General features: G+C 54.8%; 1 protein-coding gene across 3 annotated transcripts in view; it reads right to left on the bottom strand.

Moving 5' to 3' along the window:
- Positions 1-16,257, bottom strand: part of GOLGA3 (golgin A3) — a 31,134-nt gene extending 14,877 nt beyond the window's left edge. The window contains exons 1-9 of one of the 3 annotated variants that reach the window (XM_090290660.1): positions 15,959-16,257; positions 12,317-12,514; positions 10,889-11,198; positions 7,766-8,044; positions 5,592-5,704; positions 3,983-4,623; positions 3,470-3,581; positions 1,582-1,888; positions 146-348 (exon numbers count right to left, since the gene is read on the bottom strand). In XM_090290660.1, coding sequence (XP_090146786.1) covers positions 146-348; positions 1,582-1,888; positions 3,470-3,581; positions 3,983-4,623; positions 5,592-5,704; positions 7,766-8,044; positions 10,889-11,021 — 1,788 coding nt within the window. In that variant the 5' untranslated portion in view covers positions 11,022-11,198; positions 12,317-12,514; positions 15,959-16,257. The remainder of the gene's footprint in view (positions 1-145; positions 349-1,581; positions 1,889-3,469; positions 3,582-3,982; positions 4,624-5,591; positions 5,705-7,765; positions 8,045-10,888; positions 11,199-12,316; positions 12,515-15,958) is intronic. The other 2 variants (XM_090290659.1, XM_090290661.1) reach the window with 2 other exon arrangements.
- Between the last annotated feature and the right edge of the window lie 3,389 nt (positions 16,258-19,646).

Below are 19,646 nucleotides of genomic sequence, written 5' to 3'. Positions count from 1 at the left end.
GTGCTTGCTGTACAGGGGGGGGTGTGGGCTCCGTGACTGGTCAGCAGACTTTTTAAAAACGCCTCTTTGAAACCCAAACAGCCTCAGTCTTTCTAATTCAGCGAAGAGCAGCTGCCCCACGTGGAGCGGGAGCTGTGGGCCATACCTGGATGTGGGCCATCTCGCCCTGCAGCCTGACCCGGGCCTCCTGGGCCAGGGCGAGCTGCTGCTGGTACCACTGCCGCGCACTCTGCAGGGAGGCGATTTCCGCCTGGGATGCCTTCAGCTTGCCGGTGAGCGTGGTGCGCTCCAGCTGCACTTGCCGCAGCTGGCTCTGCAAGGCCGCCATCTGCTGTCGCAGGTCATGCACTGGAAGCAAGAAAGCACAGCGCTCAGGCCATCCCACTGCGGGAGGCTGCAGCTCCACTCGGGCATCCGGGTCAGGCCGGCCCCTTCGCAGAGCAGGGACCCAGCCCACCCCCCGCCACTCATGCAGTGACACTTAAAAGTTGTGGTGCGGAGCCATGCTCCTGGGGGTAAAGGGTTACGTTCCTGCCCCAACACTTCGTCAGCTGGTCCTTGTCATGTGTGTCTGCTTACAACACGCAGCACCACCTACATGGTTGATTCATCGGCACTAGGACTGATGCAGAATGAAGCTCAACTAATACATGTTTTCTCCACACAATACAGCACAGCCTCCTTGAACTTAGGAACACCACAGTGTTCCTGGTTCTTTTTAAATAGCAAAATATCCCAAAAAGCACAAAAATGCAAAAACTGTGTCACTGAGCCTCCTGTGAGTGTAGGTCCGTTTGCTGCCTGAAGAGCTTAGGTCAGGTCAGGCCTTGCAACCCAGAATTATAAAATTACTTTTGTGTCTAGATTTTTAAATTTTCTTAAGGGGTTGGGTACACAGAATGCTCAGAAAACTAAAAACAGTATACCGTTTTGTTTCTCAGCTGGCGCTGTCTATTCTCTAGTTTCAGGACAAACCCTTGTGACAGCGGTCTGTCGCTTTTTCTTTTATGTCATCAGACCTAAAACCTAGCGTCACAGGCCTAATGGCCAAGACCCGTGCTGAGAGCAGCCCCACAGGCCGCTCCCAGCGCCCAACAGCCGCTCTCCCAGAAGAGGACCATCCACGCGGCCCACACTGGAGGGTCGGAGGCACGGCCGACGCTGAGGTGTCCAGAGCCGGCGACCAGTCTTCTCAGCGCCTGGCTGGGTGCAGGGCCCCCACCCTGGTTCCCTGGACACCGCTATGCATGTGTCATTCTGCAGGTGATTCCCACTGGGACTCAGCTAGACCCACGGCTGAACTTAAGGTAGAAACAATGAAAGTTTACTAATCCGAACCTAAGTGTTGTTGTTGTTACATCTTTTAAATAGGAACTGCAATTCTGTGGAACAAGCAGGCAACTCCAACGACCAACTCAGGAGCAGCGCCCACTGCTGAGACCTAGGCCATCTGGTGCACACGCAGAAATGTACCAGAAATGATCCCTACTTCAGAAAAGTGGGCCCCACGTCCACGTCGGGAGGGAGCACAGCCCCGGCACGTGCACACGACACAGGCCAGCGTCCGGAGCAGGCACGCACCTGTGCTATCCTTGCTGAGCATGCTGCGCTGCATCTCCTCTACTTTGGCCAGGAGGCGCTGGTACTGCTCCTCGGCCACCTGCAGGTCACGGTGGGAGGACGCCAGGCTGGCGTTCTTGGCCTCCAGAGCGTCCTGCAGGTCGCTCATCGCCTGCTCCAGGTCCCAGCAGGAGTGCTTTAGGGTGTCCACCTCCGAAGTGAGCGCGTCCTGCTTCTGCTGGCTGCTGTGGCCGTGCTCCTCCTGCGCCTGCAGCCGCGTGCTCAGGGCCGCCAGCTGCGCCTGCAGCTCCGCCTTTTCCTTAAGTGCCTGGGAAGATCACCAACGGCCACCCTGTCAGCAAATTCAGTCACCCCCACCCTGAGCCCTAAGGAGGCTGCCACACTGCCCAGAGAGACAAAGGAAGGTGTGGACAGGTGCGCTTCCAGGAAAGCTCCGAGTTTCCTAAACAATCCAGCCGTCTGCCACAGCGGCCCCGCCAGAGGAGGTGCACAGCCCGGCCAGCCAGCGGCCCGTTTCCGCACGGTGGCGCTGCGCGGGCGGCACCCTGCAAGGGCTGTGGGACCCCCACTCACCGCCCGGCTCTTAGAAGGTATATTTGCTCAGAAACAAAAATCACATGCGCACCCCACACACACAAAAAGAATACCAGGAGCCCTGAGGGATCCTCAAAAACAGAGAGCCAGATTCAGCTCTAGGGAAATAAATCGGCAGGGAGAGGCTCTTACACAGGGGCCCTGAGGGGCCAGCGGGCCATGGGTGGCCCGAGGCACCATCCTGTCCTGGGTGACAGGCCCACAAAGACCACTGTCCACAGCAGAAAGCAGCAGAGGAAAGCAGGGCCCTGAGAAGCCCTAGGGAGAGCAGGGCACACCCACAGGCCTGAAGGCCACGTGCCCCACCCATCCCGAAGGCGGCCTGCGAGGTGTGCAGACGGGAGACAGCCGCACCGCCACACACAGCGGAAACTGACATTAGGAGGAACAAACACCCGAAGGAACTGAGGTAACTGAGCAAACGCGATGAGAGTTTACAGTCAGTGTATCTTCACAGAGCTAAAGCACTGCACCCAGAACCCACAAAGCTCTTCGTTCGGACACAGCCGAAGGGCAAACCGGTTTCCTGGGAGGACAAGGTTCTTAGGTTGTCCCCGGCTGTGCAGCTGAAGTGGAAATCCACTTGGTGAGCTGCCTCCTAAAGGAGGACAGAGTGGAAGCCGTGTCCCACAAAAGCGGCCCTCAGCGGTCACCTCTTCAAGCGGCGGGTCTGTCCCTGCCCAAGGACCGTGTGGCACCAGAGACACAACAGCCCCGAACAGCAGCACTGGCTGAGCACCTGCTCCAGGCCCGCGAGCACCTGCCTGAGCGCCGCCTGCGGCACCCTCGCGGGCGACGCTGCCTGGTCCCGTGTCTCCCACTCTCCATGCCAACCAGGTGTATGGAGTCAAATTCAACAGAACAAATTTGCTCTAACTGCTGACAGGAAAGCTGAAAATTAAGGAATGGAAAATAATTTTTCAGAAATATGCTAACCAAATAAAAAGAAAGTTCGTATCAGAAAAAGCAAAACCCACAGCAAAAAGCATTCAAGGGGCAGAGACAACAATCTTCCCATCCGAGAGAAAGGGGAGGCCCACCGAAAACAGCTCTTCAGCACGACCGGGTGTCCAACATCAGAGCGAGCAAACGCCGCAGGCCGATCCAGCCCGAGATGGCGGAGACGTGGGAAAGGCCAGCGGGAAGCCGACACGCTTCTGAGCTGACAAACCAGGCCAACCAGACGTGGGCAGAGGGTGGCTGCTGCCACTGCCGCCGCAGTTCACTTACAAGGACAAGTGAGACTCCACCCAATGATCAGGAGCACCCAGCATGTCCACCAAGCACCCCTTACCTGGCTAGCCTCCTGGGATAAGGCTTCCAGTTGTCCTTCGAGTCTCATTTTTTCTTTCAGAACCTGCAACATCTCATCCTGAGTCTCAGCCACAGAACTTTCCATGGATGTGCTGGGGGAAAAGGTGCACACGGTCAGGCAGTGAGAACGTGAGAGACCATCACCTTTACATCGGTCCACACTCTCCAAACCTCACACGCCCCTGCTACAATAAGTAAGTAAAGATTCCAGCGGAGAGCTGCCAGGAAACATTCCCGCCACAGCTGGGCACGCTCAGCCCCATGTGGCTGAACCTGCGTGTGGAAACGTGAGCCATGGGAAGCAGCTGTGCCCTTTCAGAGGCAGGTCTACAGAAATGCCAGGGACAGGATGTCCTCGCATGGCAAACACCCACTGAGCGCTCCAGTTCCCCTTCTACAGAGCACTGATGTGTGTGTTGATGGCACGGCGAGGACTGAGGAAGTCAGGTGCTGCAGTCCCTGCCCCAGTGACCAGGTCCTGTGTGGTGCCCACCTGCTACAGACACTGTCTGTCCGGCTCCGCATCTCCCCGTTGACCTCTGGGCCCTGGGCTCGGTGCTCAGCTGCAGCGGCCTGGAGGACGTCTGTGATGGACGGGAACTGGCCCAGGGAAGTGGCTGCAATCTCCTGGCCATTGACAACATAGGGGGCTTCCCGTGAGCCGGCGCGGTGCAGGCCCCGGGTGGAGATGCCGCTGCAGGAGGAGCTGTCGCTCTCGTTCCCATCGGCTTCTGACATGTGGCCTCCAGTCAGGGACGCATTCTCCAGGACACTGGCCTCAGGGACCAGGCTGACCTCAGACACCACTGACGTCACACTGCTTCGGTTCTGCTTCAGGGAGCCTCTGGCGGAGTCTGTGGTCAGAATATTTCTACCCAAATTCCCAGCGTTTGAGTCTTCAGTTCTATAATCAGCCAGGGACCGAATTTTGCTTGATTTGGAACTCTTTTTCTCCTTAGGATGTGCCAGGAGCCCTAAACTGCCCACCTTTGGCCCCCGAGGAACGCTGGTGCGCAGGAAGGAATACTCCTTTGTCATTGCCACAGCACTGGCCCTTGGTAAGGTTTCTGGGTTCATCATGAGTTCAGGATCAAGTGTGCTGAATGGTCTCGTTTTAGTTGCAGGTTGGGTGGACTGAGAAGAAAATAAAAGCACAATGGTTATGTCTGAAACTGACAACAGTGTTCAAGATGTGCTGCCCACAGAGGCTGCAGAGATGACAGGCAGCACCCCCACCCGGCGCCACCCCAGCCTGCTGCGCTCTGAACCTCCCTGTCCCCGAGTCACCTCCAGGGACCGTCCACAAACACTGTCAATGACTGTGACTTGATTACAATTCATAACAGCTATTAGCAAGTCCTTCCTCATCACACTTCCTTTTACAACATCTTCCTGGCTGTCCTCCCATTTGTATAGTTTTAAACAGACTTGAAATTTTTATTCAAGTTGTGAAAACAAGGCCTGCTGAATTAGAACTACCTTAAGTCTATAATTACTTAGCAGATAATGAGCAGTTTCCCTCCGCTTATTCCAAACTGTTTGCAGAGTAAGTTACGGTGAGTTCATCCAAAGTCTAACCACTTTTATTGTCATTTTACTGCGATGCTCAGATAGTTATCACTTTTATTATAAATATTATCTTTTCCCACTAATATTATAGTTGGCCTTATTAGGATAACTACTCATTTTTAGTACTTGTATTTTTAAAGCAAATTTATGAACGCTAATTATTTTAGTAATTTTATATTTTTATAAGTTTATGATGATTTTTAAATGACGCTATAGAATTTTCCAACATGTGCAACTAACAATCCATTTCTGGTCGGAGGCCAAGGACTGGCCAGCTGCCCCAGCAAAACAGCGACGACACCCAAGGGCTGGCTGTCTCTGCTTTCCAAATGGCAGATCGAAGGTGAAATACACTTGTTTCAAGGAAAGAACCAGGGCCCTGCCAGGAAACCCCCGCAAGGGTGCAAATCAAATGAGAGAAACAACCTTCCAGAGCAGGACAGAGAAGTAAACCGCAGACCCCAGCATGTGTCAGACTGATCAGGCCTGCTACACGGAAGCTCCCCATTAGCTTGTTCAAGAGCGGGACTCACTCGTTCCTGCTGCCGCTTCACCCTGTACTGCTTGAGCTGTTCCTCCAGCCGCTTCCGAGCCTGGAGTCGGACCCGCTCCTCCTTCTCCAGGGGCGGCGAAGCCTCTGCCGAGCCTGGGGTGGGGAAATGGCCATGAGGAAACTCATAAGACACCAGGCACGAAGGACAAATCAGAACCACTGCTGGTCTGGTGTGTATTTAGTTACCAATGTGATTTAGCTTCTGAACAAGGGACACCACCTGGTCTGAAAGGCCTACTTCCAGAGAGAGGAACACTGTGAGCCCTGGCCGCTGGCCGCAGACGGCACTCAGGTGTGAGAAGACGCCCGGCCACACCTGGGGCTGGGGCTCGGCACAGCAGCCTGTGCGCAGAATAGGACACGGGCTACGTGCCCCCAAGTAACAAAGAATGGAAGTCCAGGTCGGCACTTGTGGCGAGCCCCCCCTGAGCTCTGACTCGGACCACTGCGGTGACAGAGGAACCAGCAATGAGCCGTCTGACGGAATGACACCCAGTCACGTGGGTGTGTCATGCCACGCACGTGCGCTTTATGCAGTTACATCAGAGACAGGGTTTGGTGCACAGCTTACCTAAGTTCCGGCAATAACGAGTCACATAATACTTTTAGTCAATAACATTTAAAATATTTAAAACTCGTAAACCCAAACCTTTTGAGTAATAAAGGTGAACAGTGAATGCAATGGTATAAGTCGCAGTTTCTGTCACATACAGCAGACAGGCATGCTGGGGGGGTACGCTGAACATCCTGACTTAACCACTTCTTAGGCAACGCCACCTTCAGAGGTGGGGTCCCAGACGACAAGCAGCTGTTGTTCCAAATAACCACGAACACCTGAGCATCAGAATTCTAAGAATTCCACGAGGAGTTCACCAACATCATTATTAATTTGTGCATTTATCAGACCTCAAGGCGACGTGGTCTGGATGGCAGAAACCCAGAGGTCCATGGCTGCAGGCAGGGCACCCAAATCTGCAGCCTCGACAGCAGACACAGCCCAAGTCAGGGTCATGAGTGAACACTCCCCAGGAAGGGCAGCAGGTCCCTGCCACGTGGGCACCTCAGGCCAGAGCTCACACATGAGAGCAGGAACCAGGCTTTTATATGATGTCTCTTGATTTAAATGTTGACAATGAGTTTATAGAAATATTAAAACACAATATGGCCTTAAACAAAAATAACACCTGTGAAGGAAAAGACAAACAATCCTAAAGAAAAATGGGCCAAATGCGCAAACAGACATTTCACAGAAAGAAATGACCAAATGGCCAACAGAGAATGAGATGCTCAAACCCCGCAGTAATCAGGGTAGGGCAAGCTGCAAACTAAACAGGGAAGCACTGGGTGCGCCCACCAGACCGGTAAAAGCTGAAACGCATCTGGGCACAGGAGGGCTGGGAGACAGCGTGCTCTCACGGGTCCTCAGTGGCAGAGCCACAGCACCACACGCGATGCAAATAAGTAAAACGCCCATTGCTTGGAACCAAGAAGCCACCTCTGGGAGGCAGCCCAAGGCTGCAGCAGCGATGCTGGGGGCGAGAGCACGAGGCAGGCACTGCAGCAGGCGCGCTGGGGCCACGTCCCCGTGACAGTGAAGTGAGTGAGAAAACCCTCCAACAGTGGGAGCAACACAATCCCATCTAAGAAAGCAGGGACCTCAAACCTGGCTGTTGACAAGAGACCTATGGAGGGGCGTGAGAACGTGGCCCACCAGGAGGGACGGGAAAGCAGCGTGTGTGACATGACCCGCTGTATACAATTCTGCGTCTCAGTGTGTGGAAGTCAGTGCTAAGCGCAGTCTGGAGGTTTCTTGGTTTCACAGGCTGCCAGTTTGTGACTTGTTCACCCCTGAATCCCCAGGGATGAGCACAAACTCAACGGTGATAAAAATAATTCATAGAAGAAAGCTTCCAAAGTGTAACAGGCTGCCTGCTCCCCATCCAGGATGGCAAAAGACACACACCAGCCCCTCAAATACGGACCTGGGCCCCACCACCAATATCAGACAATGGAGAGATGTACTTTCTGTCTCAAATGGAGCCATCTGATAAACGCACAGTCCCCCATGTTGACAAAGCAAAATGCCTCTGAAGGTGGTGAGGGCCGGCACGCGGGGGAGGGTGGAGAGGGGGAGGCCGGGGGTTGGATGCTTACACAGTTGCGTTTCTTGCATAGGAAGACTGAGTCTGAGAGACTGCAAAGCTTCTTTTCTACCACTGCCCTCAGCACTAGTCCCCTGAGACTTCCTTAGGTTGTCATGGAAACCAGCCACACCTGGAGGGGCATCAGGACCCACTGGGCTTGTGGGGGGACCAAGAGCCCACGGCGGGCCTGGGAGCTGTGGCGTTGGCCCATTCTGACAGGTGTCCCCCTCGCTGGGCACATCTGGGCTTCCTCCTTCATCCGCAGCTCTGCTCACCCCAACGCTGGCACCTGGAAGAGAGGGCACACTGGGCCATCAGGTTGTTCTGCAGATGCACAGCTGCAACAGGACAGAGGAGAGTCTGTAGATGTGAACACGCGCAATCGCCACACCCTGCATCAGTTCGCTCTGGGAGAAGGGTAGGCTCTAGTTCCCCTGCCATGAGCAGGGATACGGGACAGGTCATTCAACCGCCGGAGCCCAGCGCCCTCATCTGTGGAACGCCTCCCCCCCCTCACTTTTGGATGAAGAACTTAGGCATTTCCTTTTCATTTATTTTTTTAAAGCATATTTTATTGATTATGCTATTACAGTTGTCCCAGTTCTTTTTTCCCTTTGCCCCCCTCTGCCCGCTATCCCCCTTCCCTCTTATAGTCTTCCCCCCACCCCCCTTAGTTCATGTCCATGGGTCATGCATATAAGTTCTTGGCTTCTCCATTTATGATACTATGCTTAACTTCCCCCTGTCTATTTTATACCTACCAGTTATGCTTCTTGACCCCTGCACCTCTTCCCCCAATCTGCCCCGTCCCCCTCCCTGCTGATAGCCTTCCAAACGATCCCCATACCTATGATTCTGTTCCTGTTCTGGTGGTTTGCTTAGTTTGCCTGTTTTTTTAGATTCAGTTGTTGATAGTTGTGAATTTGTTGACTTTTTTAATGTTCATGGTTTTGATCTTCTTTTCCATAAATAAGTCCCTTTAAAATTTCATATAATAATGCCTTAGTGATGATGAACTCCTTTAGCTGTACCTTGTCTGGGAAGCACTTCATCTGCCCTTCCATTCTAAATGAGAGCTTTGCTGGATAGAGTCATCCTGGTTGTAGATCCTTGCTTTTCATCACTTTGAATACTTCTTGCCAGTCCCTTCCTGCCTGCAAAGTTTCTTTGAGAAATCTTCTCATGGACTTATGGGAAACCCTTTGTAAGTCACTCTCTGCTTAAAAAATAACTATGTTTTCAATGGGTGTCGGGAGCCACAGTGCTAATCAGAGCCATAGCTTCACAGTCATTTCAAAGTATAAATTCACCTGCCAAAATGAGAAATCTAAAGCAAAGAGGTGGGTTAGCTGATCAGAATGAGCCCCGAGTCTGTTCTTCTGCTTGATGGACACCTGTCAGGCAAAAGCCCCAGTTTACCTAATGACGACAGGGGAAGCTCAGACTCACCCACTACCAGTACCACACATACACCTGTTTATATGTGAGGTAAAAACTACTTCCTTATCGAAAGGAAAAAAGGAAGAAAGACTTCTAACTCTCCGGTGATTGCTAGTCTTGTCTCTGCCCCTTACGCTGGCGGGGGAGCCAGCCAGAGGCTGAAGAACCAAGGCGGTGTGTGGGGGGCCTGCAACATCCCCTTTGGCTCAAGCAAATTTAAGACAGGTTTCTATCACTGGAAATGTGGGTTCCAACTAATACAACTGCTTACAATCATGTCTCCTGGGAGAGTCTCCGAAATCTTACTGCTTATATCGTCGGCAGCCGTCCGTCTCGAGAGACGATGGTGTAGCTTCTTAAGAGTCTATCTGCACGCCGAGAATGGCTGTGCAGTCCGACTCGGGAGTGACACGGTATCTGTCCCCTCCCGTGTTGAATCGACATCTTGTAATGACGCTGGAGTGTCCTCTCCAGTGAAGCTGAAGCTACAGAGCCTGGGCAGGGTGATATGGAGGGTCTGCTGTTGCCCATGCAGCAGACCCCCCCTCTCTTCGCAGCTGAAGGATCCAAGGGAAAGACGGAGTCAATACAGCTTGGCTTCAGGTGCGCCGCAGGAGTTGCCGGTGTTGACTACAATGTCAAACCGCCTCAGGGACTCCGGCTCCGGATTTTCTGTCGGGGTTTACTCCCTTAGCCTTTCCCCTGAAGAGGTATGCCGCAAGGCAGCGGAGGTTTTTTGGAATCAGAGTTTTCCTTCTCTGTACTGCTTATATAACGAAGTAATTTTTGAGCATCATGTTGCGCTTTAAAAATACCTAAAAGTATTAAGGTCCAATAAACAAGACTTTGCTTCCAAACCCAGGCCTCATCATGGATAAACGAGAAACGATGACGCCCACGTGTGCACGTTTCCTGTGGGCCGCTCCTCCAGTCCCGCGACGGCCCTGAGAAGCAGGCCCCACTTACGTTCCCTTCCACGTGAGGACAGTGCGCCCGAGGTAAGCTGCGGACCCTGTGGAGGGCTCCCTCTGCTTCACGGTGGATCTAAGGGCCGGCTCCGTCTGCCCCACTTTGGGGTCCTTGGGCTCAGGCCCAGACTGTCACCAGCCTCACCTGGCACTTCAGAGCAGCAAAGCCATTTGAGGTGCTTGAACATCGTTATGAAGAACCAGGATGCAATTCCCACTAGTCAATCAGGACGTACATACTCTACAACTTTCAAGCACACACGAAACTGAGCGTCCTGAGCAGGAAGGAGCATTAGGACGCAGTGAATAATTCACCCTGTGCTTCAGATGCACAAATAACCCATCAGCTAACATGCACATGCGATTTGTTAATCTCTTGATCACTACTGGACCATTCTGGGCCCCAGTTAATAAAATTCTGGAAGCCAACCAACCACAAAGGTTGAATACTAAGCCAGGAATGGTAACATGTGAGAAAGACCCACAGAAACCTTAAGGAAAATCATCATGGCTCCATTCTACTGGGGCAGAAAGCGGGGCAGTTCCTATCCTGTTTAACAAGCGTGGTACTTGAGTTAAAGTTGGCATCAACCAGGAAAAGACACTCATCTGAAAAGCTCATTATCATTCTAAACACCACAGCCCACCCCCAAAACGCAAGCCGACCCACACGCTCCTGTTCAAAGGTCAAGTGTCAGCAGCACACAGAGTGCCCGGCGACTTACGCTGGGCTTCATCCCGCTGGTCCAGCGGCGCCCGTGGGCCCAGGGGCTCCGGGAGGGCCACAGGGGCTGCTGAGGTGCCACTGCGGGACCCATCCTCCAAGAGGCCACCCTGCACGGCCGGCACGCCATCCATGGTCAGGGTGGCTCACGCTGGCTGACACTCGGGGGCTGCACGTGAGCTGCGGGCAGGCGCGGTCTCTGCCATCACCGACAGTCAGAGTCCCCCGGGAAGGACAGCACTAGGTTTTCCATTTTTAAGAGCTTTAGTCTCACAAATGGCTTGAAGTCACACAGAGTAATATCATGATACCTGATAGGAGGGAAAACAGAAAGAAAATGTTATGAAACTTCTTTGTCAGACGTGAAGTAGCAATTCCAAGATTACCATTTGCTTCCTTATCTCCATCTGTGTAAGAAACAAATGCAGATACTTGCGTGGCTCAGTGAGTTGTGCAAAGTTGCTCCGCAAAGCGAAAGGTCAGCGGTTCGATTCCCGGTCAGGGCACCTGCCTAGGTCACGGGTTTGGTCCCTAGCTGGGGCACATAAGGCAGACAACTGACTGATGTTGCTCTCACATCAATGTTTCTTTTCCTCTTCCTCCCTCCCTTCCCCTCTCTAAAAATAAATAAAATCTTTAAAAAAAATTGTTGCAATATCCTAGGTTTTGAGGATAAAATGAACCAGTTACACCTGGGCTTGTTCCTGAAGGTGCCTATTGTCATTATTGGTGCTGGCCAAAGACCGTCCTGCCAGGACAGAGCTCTGTCAACTGGCATTATAACTGTCACAGATGCCCACTGAGATTGTGACAGGGGGCAGTTCAGGCAACTGAGGAACTGCACATTTTTTTACTTATTTAAATTTAACTAACTTGGGTGTCAATAGCCATCTGTGGCCAGGGACCTCTCTGTGGGACCGCAGGCCTTAGTGCTCAGACGGCTTTCCCTTCCCAGAGACCTGGCATGAAGGTGCTGAGGCCACCGCTCAGAACCAGCTGTGGCAACACGGTCCATGTGCAGTGCTGGGGAAGCACAGGGGCGAGGCCACAGAAAGGCAGCCAGCGTGCCATGGGGGCACAGAGAGCATCTCACAGGAGGGGACCGGTCCTGTCTTGCATTTCTAGCAGGGTCAGCGTCGTGCAGCCCACCCTGCAATGCCAAGTTTAAGGGAGCAAAACTTTGCCCAGTTTGGCAGCTGGTTTTGGCTTGTAAACTGGCTGAGGATATTATCACTGTGTTCCCTTGTCAACAGGGTGTTATTAGCTGTTACTCTTTCTGTGGGAATGTTGGCATTTAGTTCCTTTAAAATGTTTCACATTATCCTAGGCACTGTTCTGTATTTCACATGTTTCAGGACAAAACTTCACATGACCTTCCAGCTTAAAAATCCCACAGACGTCTGGACAGGAGCCAGTCAGTGGTCCTCACCAGCAGGGCTGACCTAGGTGTGCCTGCTCCACTAGTGGCAGTGACTCTGAACACCTCCTCGCGCTGTCTGTGAACAGGTACCCACGGGTCACATGCCCTGCTCCACCCAGGCAGTGACTGACTAGTGATGGGAGTGTCCCTCTGTTGGGGGGGGGGGTGCCTGGCTCCCCGCTGTCCGACACCCTGCAGGCAAAGACCCTGTGGGTTAAGAACAGTGCTATTAACAATACAGGGTGGGGCAAAAGTAGATTTACAGTTCTGAGTATGCAAAAGTTTATTTTTGTATCATTATTTATTAATGACTGTATTACTTCCCATAGGAACAACTGCAAACCCGCTTTTCCTCCGCCCTGTACAGAGCTGTGTCTCCGATGAAGCACAGCACGGCGCGAAGGGCCGGCACTAGAAAGGCGCGAAAGCGAGGCCCGCAAGCCCTGCAGCTCATCAGAGGGCCCGGGCTCCGGACGGGAAGGGCCGGAGAGGAGGGGAGCTGCTGAGGCTGGAGAAATCGTGCTCCCACAGGTGGGGGGTTCTCAATCCCATTCTATGTCTGCAATAACCAGTAACCTCTTCCACTACCAGACTTCCCAGACGGTGTGTGTGTCGGGGAGACAAAGAGGCCCTTGGGGGCCCCGCTGCACGTGCAAGTCCCACCGACCCCTTTGAAAGTCACCGATTCCCACAGTCCCGGCTCCAAGGAAAACCACTGCAATGCCCACCAAGCCTGGCCCGCAGCCCCAGCCCCAAGGACCCCCGGGGTGGCTGCTGGTTCTCGGGCCAGGCCAGGATGAGATGCTACAGAGGAGAGCCCAAAAGCCAGGCAAGGCACACCTGCACTGGAAGGCCAGGCTGCCCCTCATCACGGGGACAGAGGGTTACAGACGAGGGGGAAGAACCACACGGAACCCACTGTCCGTGCTGGCCGTCCCGACAATGCCCCGAACAAGAGGAAACATTGCTCTGAAAGGTGGGTGGAGACCCCACACCGCCACCGCGCTCCCCACGGCACATGACGGCAGCAATGACAGTGGAGCGTTTCCAGGCAGAAGCTGGTCCCTCCGCTGTGGTGCCCTCTCCCCTAGGCCACCAAGCAGATCCCCAAATTCCTTCCACGGACCATCAGGTGCTGCTCTGAAGTCTCTCCTGGGCCTCAGGTACAGCACCTGGCCTGGCCTACTCCTTCTGCCATCAGGACACCCCCGCATGCACACCACAATACAACTGTGCGTGTGCCTGTCTCCCCCATCACCCTGTGAGATCCTTGGAAGCAGAAACCACCACCCCAGATGTGCCCTGAAATCCCTACTTAGAGTTGGTGACCAAGGCAGGCTACCGACTGAAATCTTCGGCTCTGCTGAGTTCCAGCCCTCAGAGACCAAGTTACTGATCCCCGCCTACCCCCCAAAATGATAGTGTCTGCATCGGTGAGCATCAACACTGCCTTTTCGAATACAGAAAACTCTATTCCTACTTAAACACATGGAGACAAATGTGTCAGCTGCCGGGGACCAATGTCATCACACTCCGCTCTTTTAATTCCTTTTACTTGGATTTCTTGATAAACAAGAAACCTTTTGATTCCCAAGCAGTCCTACCCCTCCAGAATGTGAGGCCCTGTGACCGTGACTCGCTGTGATAGCCATGAAGACGCCTCCTGATCACGCGCAGCCCCCGAGGCCGGACCAGGGACAGGGCTTGCTGCCTGCGCGCTGCAGCCTCCCTGCCGGGAGGAGTGGCAGCTGCTGCCTGCCCTCGGCTCGGTGAGGGAGGGTGGGCTTCACGTGTCCTGCCTCGTCATTCAGGGCCTCAGGACCTCCGACTGCTGACCAGAGCAGGACGAGGAGGAGGGTCAGGCAGCTGGGCAGCTGTTATTAGTAACATGCACACCATTCTGTCATTTAAAAAAAAAATAAAGACATCAGTCTCATCCCTGTGTCATTTCTGGCCACCTGCACTGTGTGTGCTTCCCAGAGGGAAGACACAGGGCGGAGCTCTCACTGAGAACTTCGCACAGGGTTCCTGACTCCGGCTTCGGCCCAGCCCATCAGGGGCCTCCTGCAGGGCGAGCCTGTGTCAGGCACGTGTGCGACTCTCAGCAAGCCCCGCAGGGCGGGTTCCGTGAACTCGGCATCCACAGGTAGCCCACCTCTGTTCTGGTCCCTGTTTACTAGCGTGGCCTCAGCTAGACATTGTTTTCTTAAGGAAGCTTTTATCTCCGGCTGTGCCGTGCTGTTTGTGACTGCCCACAGGAACACCTTAGGCAGAGCAAACCCCTGGGGAGCCCCTGGCACGGGCTCCGGCAGGGGCGTCTGGGCTCGGACCCGTGACCCGCCACCGCAGGTGGGCACGTGCGCTGCTGGACCATGCTCGTAAGGCGATGAAAAAATAATACAAAAATTCTGCCAGGATTAAATGCAATGCAGCGCAGGGTCTGTCCCATGCCCTCAAAAAGTGGTCGCTATTATCATTAGTGTTGCTTCCTTTCAACTACTGTTCGTCAAACTCGACAGGTAATAGTCTCGCTTAAAGGAGCCTGATGTTCAAGGCAATCGGCCCAAAAACACAAATCGGAGTGATTATTTCCTTTCCTCGCTATTTAAGGTGGATTGTCACAGACAGGCCTCACCCCCATAAAGGGCTACATTTGCAATATTAAAGGGACAATTCAGCTCGAGCATCGCTTACGATGCCCCAGGGGCGATGAAATACACGCCCCGCACCACAAACCTGGGAGCTGCGCCCCCTCTGCCCCCCCCCCACGCTGCGGCCCTACTTCTGTCACTTCCCCCCTCTCCCCTGACGCCATCTCGGCCACACGCCTGCCCCTGAGGACACCTACGGCCCCTCCCTCAGGGTCCTCGCACGTGCTGTCCCCTCCACCGGGAAACGCTCGTTCCACAGCTCCGCGCGGCCAGCTTCCCGTCCTAGAGCCGCGGGCTCCGAAGTCCCCGCACCCGCCACTGCTCCCGGCCGCCACCTCACCGACTGGCCCCGTCCCCCCACGGCGAGAGCTCGGCGAGGGCAGGGACCCGTGTCCCTGGACCTGCAACGAACAGGGCCGGGCGCGTGGCTGACACTCATCAAACACCTGCTGCAGGAAGTCGGAGCGGTTCACCTCTCCGCACGGGGGCCGACGCCTGGCCCGCTCGCTTGCAAAGTGTCACCGCCCCAGGGAAACAGCCCCGAGCACAGGGAGACAGAACGGAACCCGAGGGGAGGGAGACGCGAAGGGCCACACGGGTTCTTCAATCCGGCTCCACACTAACCGCGCGACACCATGTCACGCCTGTCACCGGACGGCACGCCTGCAGAAGGGCTCTTGCGCTGCCCGAGGGTCCACGAATCACGCCCCTCACGCGCAAACAGCGTCCCGGGGGGCTCGAACGGAGGAGCACTCAACAAGCCAGCTCCGCTGGCACCGGCACAAGCCTGTTTCCGAGCCCCGAGGCTCCCTCCGGGGCGAGCGGGGGCGGGCGCGGGGCGTCGCCGGGCCAGGAGCTGACGCGGCCTGCCCTCGGGGTTCGCCCAGGCCCCGTCGCCCCGCGCCCGCCGCCCGGCCTCCGCCCCGACCGCCCCGAGGCTCCGGCGGCCCCGCGCCCTCCCCGGCGGAGGACCGGCCAGGAGGCTTCCCGCGACTCTCACCCCGGAGCCGAGGAACCGCTGCAGCGGCACAGCCCGGCAGCTCCAGCGGCTACGTGGCCACGCCAGGGGCGGGACGGAGTGCGGCGACGGCTTCGGCCCCCGCGGAAACAGCCTGTGAGCGTCGTCTTCGTTCCGGAAGAGAGGACGCCCTCTTCTCGTCAGCAGCCGCCCTCGGGCCGGGGCTTCTCTGGGCGCAGCGCCGGCATCCAGGCCAAACCACAGCCGGCCGGAAGCGGATTTCGGAAAATGAGTTTGCACCTCTCCCCTGGGGAGAAACGCAGCGTACCGACCTGCAGGACCCCCTCAACACAGGGCCGGACACCCGAGCTTCCGACGGAAGTGGCGTGCCCAGGGCTCCGCCCCGCCCCGCCCCGCCCGATCTGCCAGGGTGTGGGCGTGGCCCCTTCTGGCTGCCGGGCCCGTTGGGGGAGTGGCTAGGAAGCACGGGGGTGGGGCCTCGGACCCCTCCCCACTCCAAACCTTCCCGCACGCCAGTGCTAGTGAGGCTTTGGAGCCATAGCAACGTTTCACCTCAAAAAAAAAAAAAAAAAAAATCTTGGCACATGCCTTGAGGTTTAGGAGGTTTTTTTCTTTGCCTATAGATATCAAATTGCTCCCACACCCTTTATTGTAAAGACCGTGCTTCCTCCGTTCTCTTACTTGGGCACATTTATCAAACACCAGTTGGCTGCTTGTGTGGGTCGGTTTCTGGGGTCTCCGCGCTGTGATCTCCCTGCCTATCCTGTGAGCTTTGCGGAAAGCTGTACTAACCCGAAAGGAATTCCGCCCAACTTCATCATATTTTCTCATTGTTCTAGCTATTCTGGGGCCCATGCCAGTCCATGTAAATCTTAGAATAAGCTTGTCTATAAAAATCCTTCCTGGGCCCTGACTGCTATGGCTCTGTTGGATGGGTAGTGTCACACAAAAGGAAAGGTTGCCAGTTTGACTCCCAGTCAGGGCACGTGCCTGGCTCGTGGTTTCCAAGTCCCCTGTCATGGCGCATAAGAGAGGAAACCTCATATCGGTGTTTCTCTCCCTTTCTCATTCCCTTCCCTTTTCTCTAAACTCTTAAAAAAAAAAACCCTTCCTGGGATTTTGATAGAAATTAGAACAACACTATAGATAAATTTGGGGAGAATTGACATCTTTACTGTGTTGAGCCTTTCCATCCATGAACTTGGTATGCCTCTCTGTATTAGGTGGTCTTTGGTTCCTCAGACATGATACCACAAGCCACTTATCTCTGCTGCACTCGGTTTTGCTGACTTACCAAGGGATAGGAAAGGCAGGTAAGGGAAGCAAAGGGCACACATTTGCAAAAGACTTAACACTGATTGTAGCACGCCCCAGGGAGTGCTGCAAGGTTTTGCCAGGTAATAAGAGGTTACCACGGACCCAGTCTATTCTGAGTCCTTAAATGCTCTACCATGTCCATCTCACAGAAGAGGAAACAGGCTCACTGAGGCTGGAAACAATACAGTGAGGAGACAGAGAGCCAGACTGGGCTGCACTCCAACTGCATCAAGGATGGTGGGCTTAATTCTGCAGGTAGCTCTAAATCCCACTAAGAATGCCTGGGATCCTCTGTGTCCCCACCCCACATGTGGCTGGTGTTCCCAAGGGGAGTCGCTAAGACCTGGCTGGTGCTCTCTCCAGGCTCCCACCAGGATCAGGCCAGAGCAGCTGAGGCCTTTGGGGCTGGAGGGCCTCTGCTTTCTCATTGGGGACACTTGATACTCGGCATTCATCTTCCATCTTCCTCTTGCCTGGAACTGCCCCTGAACTGCCCCACCTGCCTGTGGGTGTTGGTGGCCCAGAGTGCAGTGGGCTCAGGTCTGATCAGTGACAGAGCCAAGGACTGGCTTTCATGTGAATGAGTGGGGAAGCTACCAGATTATCTGCTTTTCTGCCTGATGGAAGCTGAGGTCTGGGCAGCTACTGCCCTCGAGAAAGGAGGGTCCCAGCACTGCGTTGAGGTCCCTGCATCCAGCCAAGTCAGGCCCACTCTGGGCTTTCTAAATCCAATTAATTCTCCTCTCTTTCTTCCTTCCTGGTGCTGGGCTCCTGGTGGCCACCACAGCATCAATCCTAACTGACCCAGAACCTGAACATTCCTGGTCCTCGTCTGGGCAGCATGTGGGCTGTGTTTGCATGACTTCCTGCTGGAAAAGCCTGACTATGCCTGTCCTAGTTCGGGTACTTCTCTGGGGCAAAGTCCACCGACACCACCTGCTGCTCTCAGGCCTGGGCCTGTGATTCCCGTTCTGTTAGCTGACAGATCAGGATGATTTGCTGGGTTCTTGGTTGCACCAGGAGTCCTGACAGAGGCTGGCCAATGAGGCCACCACTCACCTTGGCACTCAGACTACAGACCTGGAGGGGCTCAAATACAGCCCTTGGAAGGGGCACAGTGGGTGCGGATGTGGGCAGGGCTGGCCTCTTTTTGCTGGGGGTAGTGGGAACCCAAAAGCAATTTGGGTCTAGGGACAGGTTGAGAGAGTCTACAGGACTCAGCTGCACCTGCTCTGAGACTGGGCCGAAGAGCCAGATAGCATGTGGGAGCCCCCCCTGCACAAACAGGACAGTCACAGCTCTAGTCCAATGGTGGGCTGGCAGTGGGGTGGGAGGGTGCTGAGGAATAGGAAGTACAGAAAGTCATAAAAACATGGCATGATGCACACCCCACCCAGCTCTGTAGAACAGCAGCTCTGATCCCAGGGCTCTGCCCATGAGTTACAACTGACAGGAGTACACTCATTAGAAATGGGGAACCCAAGTCGGATGGGCCCTGCAGTCTGATGTGGCACACACCTTCCCCTTCACGGACGGATCCAGCAGTGTGAGGAGTTTCATGTTATTTAAACCCAGACAAAAAAGCTGGTCTTCCCAGGGACTGCACCTTTGTTCCCACTTCTGGGGAGAGGCGGGGTAGCTGGGTGGGCCGAAGGGGCGATGAGGCAGCGTCCTGGGGTGTAGAGGGCAGACCTCAGTCCTGCTCAAGCAGGGCCTGGGGCTTGGACACAAAGCTGTGGCTTCAACAAGTACTCACAGGCTGCGGCCCCCTCGGGTCAGCAGATCCAAGAGACCTTGTGCCTCCTCATGGGTGCTCAGACCGGGGCCCCGGGCCCGGGTCACTGTGTCCGAGGGCCAGCTCAGCGGAACCTCCTTAGTAGTGAGTAGCAACCAGTGATGCCTGCAGCCGCCTGTCCCTGTGATGGGAGGGGGCGCGCTGAACCAGCCCACGAGCAAACATGCAGGGAGAGAAACAGACACGGTTGTTTATTAGAACCGGGAAGGAGGCCTCCTCTCACACACAGGGCTGCTTCTCAGTCTGTATCAAGAGCAAGACAACAGTTGAAAATCGTATTCCTGAGAAGAAGCAAAAGTTACAATTTTGCAAACACAATTAACAGGTGATTTGAACAAAACATAAAAAAAACATTGTTTCTTTTACAAAGAACAAAATTTCAAGTATTATTCCAGATGACAGCAAACCCAATGCAGGACGAAAGGGCAAGGACTAGCGGAAGCACAGGGCGCCCGTGCGCGTGGCGGGAAAGGGCGGCTCCAGTAGGCTGGGTGCCACCGGGGCCGACCCGCACCTGCACCTCTGCCGCCCATGGCCAGGGTCCTGCAGGAGGGAATAAAGAACTTGGAGACAGGGGGTGGGGCCTGCAGTTACACG

This window comes from Furipterus horrens, unplaced genomic scaffold (genome assembly GCF_987537825.1).
Source record: "Furipterus horrens unplaced genomic scaffold, mFurHor1.1.pri manual_scaffold_11, whole genome shotgun sequence".
Classification (NCBI taxonomy): domain Eukaryota; kingdom Metazoa; phylum Chordata; class Mammalia; order Chiroptera; family Furipteridae; genus Furipterus; species Furipterus horrens.
The sequence above is the reverse complement of the archived record's forward strand: the minus strand, read 5'-3'. Positions and strand labels throughout refer to the sequence as shown.